The sequence below is a fragment of the Nematolebias whitei genome, chromosome 8, assembly GCF_014905685.2.
Source record: "Nematolebias whitei isolate Nwh7 chromosome 8, NemWhi1, whole genome shotgun sequence".
Taxonomy (NCBI): Eukaryota; Metazoa; Chordata; class Actinopteri; order Cyprinodontiformes; family Rivulidae; genus Nematolebias; species Nematolebias whitei.
The window spans coordinates 25,503,734-25,516,311 of NC_056505.1; the positions used below are offsets into that span (position 1 = coordinate 25,503,734).

The 12,578-nt window shown below is 36.8% G+C and overlaps 1 protein-coding gene across 1 annotated transcript in view; it reads right to left on the reverse strand.

Moving 5' to 3' along the window:
* Positions 1 to 12,578, reverse strand: part of LOC119413611 (GDNF family receptor alpha-2-like) — a 35,331-nt gene that overhangs the window by 12,644 nt on the left and 10,109 nt on the right. Inside the window, exon 3 of the mRNA XM_037680669.1 lies at positions 2,012 to 2,098. Coding sequence (XP_037536597.1) covers positions 2,012 to 2,098 — 87 coding nt within the window. The remainder of the gene's footprint in view (positions 1 to 2,011; positions 2,099 to 12,578) is intronic.

The following is a 12,578-nucleotide window of genomic DNA, read 5'->3' on the forward strand; positions in this document are numbered from 1 at the left end:
AGCTCCTGGTTCGTTCCTCTTTGGTTTCCTTGGTAACTACCCATTAGTTCGTGATTAGTTCCTTTTCATTTACAAAGTACAAGGTAAATAACCAGTAGTCCCCTAATAAGGCTTGGCTGTGTGTTCCCCAGTAAGTACTGGTTAACTACCCATTAGATCCTGATTTGTTCCTGATACGTTCCTGAGGTGTTCCCTAGTAGTTAATCAAATTTTGTGTACCTTATTGTAAAGTGTTACCAAATTTGCTATTACAAAGAGAAGTCCATGTGTGGGTCACTTGGGTTTCATGCACAAACAGAGTCTTCGCATTGTGTTTCATTTTCTTCACATAATCCTTTTTCATTTCTACTACAACTTCCATCTCTTATCTTCATTTTAGATCAAAACTTTTAGAATAGCAGAGATTATTTTTGAATGTTCTACCTTTCCTCTTGGAGAATACACTTTCCCCTCTCTTCATAAAGCAGCTAGATGTCATATATTCCCCTGGTCTTCATCCAGTAACATTTACAGACATGATTATAAATACTTTGGAGTGGCTTAGTAATTGAAGCGAAACGTTCATAAAACAAGTGAGTAATTATTCATTTGTTTGCCTGAGGCTTTCTTTCAGTGCCACAATCAATTACTCAGAAATATTAAATAATGAAACAAAGCTTGTGGCTAAAAAGGAGTTTTGGAGAGTAAATTTATCTTTTTTTTTTACCTGAGAAAGAATGGAAGACATAACTAAAATGAAATAGCTCTAATAATGAGCCCTCTGTTGTTTCCAAATATCTTCAGTTTCATTCTACTACATTCTTTGTTTCCACTCTGAAACTAACTCTAGATTTTCACCGCTGGTAATTCCAACATAACAAAGTTTCCTAAAAAACATAAACTAAACAAGCAAAAATATACTTGCATTTTCTTTGAGAGGAAAACTCAACAGAGGAGTCATGGTTTTTATCTCTGAATATGTTAAGATGTATTTATTGAAGGTAGTTTCACTGTGGCATAAAAAGTAAAACTGAGCACCTGACAGACAAAACTCTGTTAACTTTGCACAAATACAAAACAAAGCTGGCTAAAAAAATGAGTAAATATATTAAGTATTAGCACTTGTAACATTAACAAATAATAACTGTGTAGCCTTGATGGCATTATGCACCATTTCAGTGTTTTTAAGATGACTGTACTCATTCAATCCAAATCAAGAGAGGTATTTCATATTCTTCTCTAAAAACTCTGCACTAATCACATCTGTATATTTTATTCTTCTTTTAGTGTCTGCTATTTGTTTTACTAAACAACAATTTTTAAAAACAAGTAATAAGTTGTTCTTTAAAGTTTAGAAGAATTTGACCTAAAAATCCTTTTTTTTTAACTTGTTCCTTTAGAATACAAAAAGAAACGAGAGAGAAACAAAAACATTGTTTTAGTGTTTTCTGATTGCTGTTGTCCAAAGAGAGAAGATGAACAGTGTAGCCTATCCTTTGGAAAAAAAAATTTTTTTTTGTCAGAACTGGATAATGTATTTGTGGTAAATGAGTTTCCCTGACTTTACATATCAACTTTGACCTTGGACAGGTGTCATCCCTCTGTTTAATTGCATCTATTTTACAGCATGCAGCTCTGTGATGCATTAACTATGGCACCTGTGGGTTAAAAAAATGTGGAGAGTGGCATTGATTTGATAGCTTAACAATGGTTACCAGTAGATTAAAGAGCAGGCTATAACTCTGCTTGGCTGTTTAATTAGTAAACCAAAGTAGAAATCAAACTGAAAGCAAAATCAATGGTAGGGAAAAATGTGGGCCGGTGCACAGAGGATGTATACAACCTGACAGTCATTGTATATCAGAAGACAAACTGAACAATAACCATCCAGTTCTTTCAAAAGCAAAATAAGTTTAATGCTATAAGTGGAAAAAAGAGCAACACTTCCTTACGTTTCATTATTTTAATTGCTGTGAAACCTTGTGTTATCCTCTGATGAGAGTTGGTTTTAGTTTAAATCTGTGATGCATACCTGAAGAGATGGATGCCAAGCGGGAAACATCAGGCTGCCGGTTGGGGGCAACAGGTTCGTATGGAGATGAGTCCTCCATATCTCCACCTGAAACAACAGGAAGGAAAAAAAAAAAGTTTATTATCACTCAGATACTGTAGATAACCTGGCTCTAATGTAGTTTGAATCGAGACAAAGGGAATTTCAGAAGATTATTCCATCACAATGGTTGAAATGTTCACAGAAAACTTCAAGCCAGGACCTAGATCCCTTCCGGCCACCTTGGTTTGATTTCTGAATGGACAAGGCAGTAAGGGGTGTCAAAGCCAAACATCCACTGATGCACCTATGTGCCTCAAAGTGAGGTAGTAACAAATCCAAAATGGTGGACACGTGATAAGGTATGCCAGCATCGTGTCTCAAGAGGTTAATTATAATAACGACAGTTCTGTGAAACGGCTGCACAGACCAACTGGTTTTTATGATCACTCTATCCATTCATAAATCACACATGAAACCGGCCAAACTCAAATGAGAGTTTTCAGAAGTGAAGCAAGCAGAGCAGAACCAAAAGAGGCGTGGAGCAGAACTCAGCTGGGCTGAAGTGGACCTCAACACATTAAAAATGTCACAAACATCTCCCTCACTTGAGCAAAGTGAGTTAACACAACGTTTTGTGCATCATCATCAATATTCCCATGGCAATATATCTCTTTGTTGTTAAGTCCTGTGAGCAGGCAGTCGCACACTAATATCAAGGTTCATCACATTACTGAGCCATGGCACCACAGCTTACTTTTACACATGCCGGCCAGTCCAGCTCTGCTACTGCCTTGCTCAGCAGCCCTGAGGCACATTTGTCTTCGACAGATGCCTCTTCCTCCTGCCTCGGTTTGTCTTCTGAATCGACTAATGGGGCCAGAACACATCTACGTCCTGGATTGAGGCACCTTGTGAAAGAACCTAATGACATGACAAAATGATGACTTGTGGTCTGTGCAATTAACAGATTAACTGCTGAAGGCAGATTAATGATGATCCACAGCATCTTTGCATTTAGTTAAAAAAAAAATTGCTACCACAAAAAGAAAAACACAATTGAGTTAATTCATCGTGTTTTGAAAATGATACAAGGAGGACGTTTGTCACACACTTAATGCATTACGCTTCATGTCAACACAGCTAAGTTCTGTTCAACTCCTCTTTTGGTTCGGCTGCTTGCTTGCTTTCTGAAATCTGGCTGACTCCAACAGCAATGTATGTACAGAAAGAGCACAAAGACAACCCAGTCTTTGAGGCCATTTGACTATAATGTTTTGTGATAATGTCTATCACGTGAAGAAAGATAATATTTTAATTTGTCATTCCTACATTGATGAGTCAGATGAATACATGCTCCATTAAGCCTTTTTTAAACCACTGGTTGCAAAATACTGAAGTCTTAATAAAATGGCTTATTATGCTTTATAACAATGCTCAAATTAAAACTTTATTATTAACGCCGCTGAGCCTGAAACCCTGAAATAGCCAGTTTAAGGAGGCAGTGGCAGACACTGTCTCGCTCTACCTTCTCACTTCACATCCTTCCTCTATGCTGTGTGTCTCTTTGGAAGCAGCCCTTTGACAGCAGAGGTCAAGCAGAGGTTTAAGATTGGAGGATGGGGTATATTACTTTGAGTGTTGTTTGTCCCCTTCACATCTGACCAATGTACTCAATACAATCAAATAAGCTCCAAACAAAATAGTAGAGGAAGATTAAATGAAAGTTTCTGCATAAACCTTCTTAAGAGAAGAAGTGATTTATTCATAATGAGTCTAACATTACGTCACAACGTGGCAAAAAGCAGGTGTAAGCTGCTGCTGCATTCACATGGAAAATAGGATGTTCATCACAATGCAATAATGTTCTTTTGGAGAGCCAATTTGTTTTTGTTGTGGTTTGAGCTGGGGGAGCAACCGACAGACTACAAGCAATGCATCTTCCCTCCTAACAATGTGTTGTAGGGGCAGTTTGTAAAAAAAAAAAAAAAAAAAAATCAAATTAGCACTCAACTGACTGAGTCTCCCCCATGTGCCCGCTCCTCTGTGGGCTCTAATCCCACATTTAAAATTCATAGCCATTCGGTGTGATTGAGACAAACCCTCCAGTGTGTAATAGCTTTGCTTTCTGATCCTAACAGAAACACAGTCAGGGTGTTGTGAGGATGGCTCTGAGGCCCGCTGTAAGCAAGAAATGAGACAATCTGAAATGTGTAGGTACAAGACTACACTTCCAGGACACCCAACTAGATCAATGGATTTTCAACACGCTCCTTGGAAGTTTCCAAAAGAAAAGATGAAAGCTAAAAAAAAAAAAAACATCATCTACCTGCTGGGCTTGTCTTGTCAAGGAATAATTGTACCTGTGCATCTTGTAGTGTTTGCAGAAAACATCCTATTGATCATTTAAAAAAAAGGACAGTCTCACCAAATACCAACACAGTTTAAGATGTCTGCACCAAAAGAGGTTTTCTAGTAAACAAAACTGACTAAAAAGGTGCTTCATAACAAAAATACAAGACAGTTATTCTGTGAGGTTCACAAAGGTATATGAAGGTATGAAGGAAGACATGAGGGTAGAAGAGTGGCAAGATGAAAGAGAGAGAGATCTGCTTATCACAACAGGTGGAGGAAACATCCAAAGCCAAGGCCCCACTGGCCCAAGTGCAAAGACAGCTTTAAGTCCAAAGGTCTTGTCCCCTGACTGAGCTGCCACAGACAACATGAACAGCAGACAGCGTGATGGCGGCAGTAATCTGGACTTTGGTCAATGAGAGGAGACAGTGACACGGAGAAAAGCCTTTCCCTGTGTAACACTAAACAAACAGATGGAGGCTGAAAAACAATTTCCACAGATAAATGGATAAATCCAGGTATTTAGAACAAGTTGATGACATATGGTAAAAGTAAACTGTGATACAGTAAAAGATAAAGTGGTCATTTTAGCTTTGACTTTGCTCCACTCATATAATATATGTAAGATAGGACTTGTTTGGTGCAGAATTAATGATAGAAAAAATATTTTCAAACTGAAAATATTATAATGCGGACTTTGTTTTTGGAAGTCATTTTCTTTCATTTTTTATTTTATTTTTTAATAAAAACAATGCAAATGAAATTTGAATAAGAACACACTTTAATATAAAATATGCTTTTGTGCAACCACCAACACAAGTGTCTTCTTCAACAAGTTACATCATCCAATTACATATGTAGAGACTGGTCAGACTTTAATAATGGAAAACAGGTTCGACACTGTCATATGGCAAAAAGCTTGACACTTCCTGGTTTTGGCAGCAAAAAATCACTGTTCTACCAAAACGCCTTTGTTATGCATTGGTTAGGTTAAGACAATGAAATTACTTGGTATCAGGGATGCACAATATTGGATTTTTGGCAGATATCCAATATGACAGTATTTAAAAATTTATTTGGCCGAAAATCAATACTAATATTGATATTGTTTTACATACATCTACTTACAGAGAATACATAGCTTTCTCTGCTGTGAAATTAAAATACTACATTATTCTGCATGGTCTTTGTCAGTTTGACCTACTACCAAATGCTGATGCCAAAAAGGGGGCTGAAAATGATGTAACACTTCAACTTGGATTATATTTAATGTCAAATTTACTCATGATATTTACTTTATCTAACACAATGACAACACTCGAACAGTCATACAAAAACTGCACCTATTATTTATATATATATATATATATATATATATATATATATATACACATATATATATATATATATATATATATGTGTATTGGTTGGGGGAGTGGTGGCGCAGAGGCTAGAGAAGGTGGGCCTGTGATCGGAAGATTGCCGGTTCAAGCCCCGGTACCGACAACATCAAAAATGTGGGTGGGGTAGGTGAAGCACCCACACCTGCCCCCACCCTCATTCGCCCCACCCTACGCCCTTGAGCAAGGCCCTTAACCCCCATCTGCTCCCTAAAAAGGTCTCACTTGAAAATGAGTCCTCATGGCTCAATGAGACTACCTGTATAAATAAAAGGTAAATGAAAAAAAATAAATAAAAAAAAAAAATAAATAAATAAAAAATATATATATATATATATATATAAAACAGCATCTTTTATATCGGTGAGTTGTTTTGATGGAATGGTGGATGTCCGAAATTTAACGTTATCGCTAATATCGGCCGATACCAATACCGCGTCAATAATGTCATGCATCCTTACTTAATATTATAAGAAAAGTTAAAAAAAGGCTTTAATATTTACAAATACAATCATATCACTTCAATGTTCTTGAGAATATGTCAATAAAATCTTACAATTACAATAATTGTACCTTCTTTGTTGACTTTAGTCAAGATTATGGTTAAAAGTCAAAGCTAATCATTAAAGATTCAAAAAAGGCTCAAATCTATTCTGTTTTTTAACCTAATATCACATTCATAGAAACATCTTAATATTTAATATAATGTTAATTTTGAAACCACAGGGAGTCTGATACTTTAATCAGACTTTTATACTGCGGTTATTTGGAAAAGGCAGGAAGTTTTGACAAAGCAGATATACTTCTGTCGTCAGGGATGTTCAACATTAGTTTAGAAGAAAAAAAAAGACAATGTAGCTATAAGAAAATAGTGTCCAACGCACTTTCATTTAAAAAGAAATGTTGAAAATGACTTGCAAATATAAGGAAATCATAGGAAACAAAGAAAAGATGGCAGAGAATCTTAGAGACACTAAATATTATATGTATCGCTGAATATAAATGATATATAAGCACTTTGAGTTCTGTTTGGTTTACTTAAATTTTATTCGCTCCTTTCAAAAAATTTGTTCACTTACATAATAATTTATTTGAAAGCACATCTCTGCACGCCATCATGTCATCTCTTTCTTGTATTAGCTTTGGCTCTGTTAGTGTCATGTCTTCATATTTCTGTCACAGGAGAGAGCCTCGAACAACCACAGGACTTGCGATCACTCACTATGTCTAATTACAATAATTACTTTCACAAGCTGTAAAGTTTTGAAGCCTTCAGTTCAAGACTACCACTTATTCAGCAAATAACCACCATAACCTACATTCTATATTGTTTTTGGTCAGGAGTGCTCACTGAATGTTGAACACTTCAAAAAGAAGCAAATGTTTCATTTTTTTTTTTCTGTACACCAAGAACAGTAAGTACTGTTCACAGCAACATGAAAAAAGTATGCCTTGTCTACTGCCAAATGCTTTCTCTCATTTTATCTGAGCAGCTTCCTGTGTGGAAAGCTTCACCACACAATCAGCACCGTCTGTCAAGAGTTAATACTCAGTAATTGTCATGTGTTGGAGTGTAAAGTGTGTATTGTGGTATATAAACAAACAAATAAAACTCAAAGATCAATTGTACTTAATGAATTTTAAATGGCTTATTTAAATAAATCTCACAAAATTGAATTATAAAATTGCACATCACACTACTGTCATGAATACCCTCAGGATATTACCAAGCGCACAATGGGGAGCCTTGTTGAACTAAAAAAAAAATGCTCTTTGACAGTCGCACTGGACCCAATTATGAATTCATCAACTCAAAGAAAAATCTTCCCAGCTGTTAAGTGATAAGATGTTTTTAGCCACAGGGCAGCAACTTATCCCTGTAATTAAGCTTCCATTTGACTTCATTTGTTCCGACAGCGTGGAGCATGACCGGCACAGCTCAGTCAGACAACCGAGCTTCTTGCTTGGAAACAACAAGAAGAAAACTGCTCGAAAGGTACATGGATGAACATTGGTCTTACACTGAAATGTGTGAAGGCTGAAAACGTTTCTGTCATCAGTCAGGTTCAACTTTAGAGGTAGGAAACTGAGATGATTAGAGCTGCATCTTTTTTTAACTTTCCGTTCGTCCGTCCGTCCATCCATCCGTCCATCCATCCATCCATCCATTTTTCCATCCATTTTTCCATCCATCCATCCATCCATCCATCCATCCATCCATCCATCCATACATACATACATACATACATACATACATGCATACATACAAACATAAAGTATATATGCATACATACATACAGTATATATATATATATATATATTATATATATATATATACATTTTCTTTACTCACTTTTCTTGCAAGCTTTTGGGGAGCTGGTTCCTATCTCAAGTATTCATTATATGAGAGGCACCCTGCAGATGACAAGTTCATCACAGAGCCACATAAAGACAAACAAGACAGGCATTCACTCACACTCTTATGCATGGAGATTTAGCATTACCAGTTAATGTAGCATATTTGTTTTTGGTCAGTTGAAAGAAGTCAGGGTTCTCAGGGAAAATCCATGCACAGTGACAGCAGGCAAACTCTACACAGAAAAATTGCAACCAGGTTTGAACTTGCAACCTGCAAGCTGCAACCTTCAACATGTGCTGGAGGAGTTCACAGAGAAGCAGCTAGAGTGGGGGTGAGTGTCAGCTCCTCTAAATCTAAGGCTGTGGTTTTCAACCTAGAAAATATGGAATGTTGCCTGTGTGTTGGGAATGGGTCCAAGTCCTGTTCATGAGTAATGGCAGGATGGAGTGGGAGATTAACCGACAAGTTGGGACTTTATTTGCAGTAATGAGGCTGCTGCTCTGCTCTGTCATGGCAACAAAAGTGTCAGGACAAAAGGCAAATCTCTCAATTTATTGGTCCACCTACGTCCCAAACCTCACCTGTTTTCTGGTGATCATGACCATAAGAAGGGGATCCCAGAGTCTAGAAACTGAAATTATTTTATTATTATAATTATTTTGTGGGGTGACCAGGCTCAGTGTAAAAAACTCAGTCAATCATGAAAAGCTCTGAGTAGAGCTGTTGCTGCTCCAGATCAAAGGAACTCAGTTGAGATGGTTTGGGCATCTGATCAGGATGCATCCCCATCACCTCGGCTTGGGGTTGTTTCGGTCACATCCTTCTGGTAGAAAACCCTGGAGGAGATTCAGAACTTGATGGGACTAAATGTCCTCTTTGGCCTGGGAGCATCACAGGAATCCTGCAGGACGAGCTGGAGACTGTTGCTAGGGAGAGATATGTCTGAGTTTCTCTACTTCACCTGCTGTGCTTGCAACCTAACCTTGGATGACGTTAAAAATAAATAGATGGATAGATTCAGTTGTTCCGTCAGTTTGCTTAGGGCAAAGCAGAAAACAGCTTTCAGACACCTCTTATATGTTACACATATTACCTTTTATTCATATGAGAACAATACATCACAACACTACTTCAGTTCTTATACGATTTACGGCGAAAGCTTAGCGTAACCCAAGCAGCCTGGAGCATAGCTGGAGGTCCTCTTCAGTGCGCTTCTGGCTGTTTCACAAACTAAGCTGCTAACGAAAAGGTGCCTGAACCTTTGTTTTTGAGGCTCACAAAGTTTGCAGATAGAATTTCAGATGGCTTCAAGCTTATCAGACCAGCGTGCATTAAATCAGATCTTAAACCACACTTATGTTATCAAAAATGTATCAGAAGCAGGACGGAAATGTGAGAATTACATAAAACATAAGGATAAAATGCATTGATCTGTTCTCGCTGCGTCATTCCATTATGTGCTCATTTTCACAAAACAAAGATAATGTGATGGCATACGTCTCTCGCTTTACTTATTTATTTTATTTAAAAACTGTGCTTAACAGAACACATCCCAGGGCATAAATTCGGTTAACGGCTCAGCTTTTGAAGTGCTATTGACATTTTAAACTCAATTTCAAACCTTACAAATAGAATATTGGATTAGCTTGGAATAATATTTCAAGTCACAATTCCATTTTAGCGTGGCATGGTGGGCAAACACAGCAAGAAATGAGTTCTGAAATTTTTCCCACCTTACCTTTGGCTACATGTTAATGTGAGAACACTCTTCCTCACATAAATCTGCAAATGCCCAACTGATCGGTGGAACCAGTGATGGCAGATTGATTTTCTCTTTGGACACAGTGTAAGACAGTGGAGTGGATCACAATTTCTTGATTAAAACATTTGATTATAAACAATGCTTACTTTAAATGTATAAAGTTAGTAGAATTACATGTGCTGCATAAACAGCTCCTATAAGGCAAGGCTGTTTAAACGTGTTTGACTCCTATTTGCACTTTGAATTCCTCCATATGGAAGCTATTTCACGATGCAGTGGGTTTCAGAGAGTGACAGAGAGAAAGACCATCGGGCCTGGTAGTTGACTTCAATGATGCACATTCATTCAGCCCCCTGTGAACCTTTTCTCTCTCTTTTTTTGCCAGGAGTGAGTCTTAATGCCCACATCATGACGGTATTCAGTGAGCAGAATGGCCCGTCACTCACTCTCGCCTCTGATAGAGAGACGTGGAACTCACTCTGCTATAAAAAAGCTAATCTAAACCCCACTAGCTGCCCCTGATTTCAGCTGCACTGTCACATGCCACGCCGGCCGCGTATTGAATGGGAGTCGTCTTGGGCAGCTCACCTTACACTGTAGAAAATCATTAGACAGATTTACGAGGACAAACAGCACGGCCACTGTCATAATATTTCATTGACTCCTTTCACATTTTGGGATGAACGATGAAAGGGAAGCAGCGGGCGTGAAAAGGACAAGGATGGGAATGCTCTGAAAGATCTTATTGATCACGTCCAGAGGATATTGACAGGTTACCTTCTTCTTGGGCCGAAGCATCGACCAAGTGAGTGCAAGATGGTTTGCATGGGGAGGGAGGGAGAGAGCTAGGAAAGGACATATTCTGCATGCAGGAACCAGTTTTCTCGTCTGCGCCTGTCCCCTCTGACATGCAGGGCAGGCTGGAAAAATGTTCTGCTTATGACAGTGGATGGCCAAGGTAATGGCCAGTGACTGCTACCATTGCTCATGGTAATGATGGTTTCACCCAGGAATATCTTTGCAACTCCCCCTCCTCTTCTTCTTTTTTCACATCATCTTTATTTGTCTCTTTCTTAAAATTCTTTCCCTCTTCATAATTCACCTGCCTGCCTCTTTTAACCTGTCCTCACCTTCTGTCTTCCCTCACATGTCCCCCATTACTCCCTTTTTTCCTGCATGAATCAATCACGATGTTCTTGGACGATGTAGAATGTCTGTTTGGTGTAACTTTTCTTAGTATGGGGAGATGGCGTGAGCTATTAGAAAATAAATTAACACATTCAATAAGAATATTCTGTGATAATAATTAAATTAAAGGCCTAGCCTTCGTTAAAGGAATACCTATTGCATGCCACCTTTTATGTCAAGGTTTTAGATGATCGTCAAGCTGTACTGCATATTGAGAAATTATGACGTTGAAGCCGTTTTGGTCCAACCCTGCCATTATGCACAATATCATTAAATTTCTAGTTCAGAACAGATGTGAATGACTACCCACCACCACATCATATATTAGCTCATTATCCACAAAACGGATTGAGTTGTTGTTTTTATTTTGTATGCAACTTGTGTTAACTTGCTGTGGTGACCACCTTGAATTTGAATGACTTCAAAAGTTATGCCATTGTAGATGTATGGAAACTTTCTGAAGGTTTCTTTAAAATTTGTCCAGTGGTTCACAAGATGTTCTGCTAACAGACAAACAGTGTTAACACCAACAGTTACAGCTAAAGTTAAAGCAAAGATCCTGTTCAGCATATAGCACTTGGAGTATATGTTGTGAATGACTCTCTTCTACACCCACAACAGGTTTTAGCTCAATAGATTTGTAGATGTGACCGAGTTAAAGCAGTTTTTTGTGTGTTTTCTAAGTTAGTTGGCTGTGGCAGCCATCTTGACTTGCATTGGCTCCAGAAGTTAATGAGGTATAAAAGTACATACATGATAATTTCCAGGGAGTTTTGTGTAAATCTGTCCAGGTCATGAGATATGTTGCTAACAGAGTTCACGCTAATAGTTAGCAAAGTTTTAAACACAGATCTCACACAATAACTTAGATCTCAGAGTTTAGGCTCTGTAGCAGCTACTATCATATCAAAGTTTAGCTCAATATACATAACATTTAATAAGTTGTAGGTATTTGTGTGTTTCCTAAAGCTGATTGGCTTGGGCAGCCATCTTGAATACATATATATACATATATATATATATATACATATATATATATACATATATATATACATATATATATACATATACATATATACATATATATATATACATATACATATATATACATATACATATATATACATATATATATATATACATATACATATATATACATATATATATACATATACATATATATACATATACATATATATACATATATATATACATATACATATATATACATATACATATATATACATATATATATATACATATACATATATACATATATATATATATATATACATATACATATATATATATATATATACATATACATATATATATATATATATATATACATATACATATATATATACACATATACATATATATATACATATACATATATATATACACATATACATATATATATATACATATACATATATATATACATATATACATATACATATATATATATACATATATATACAT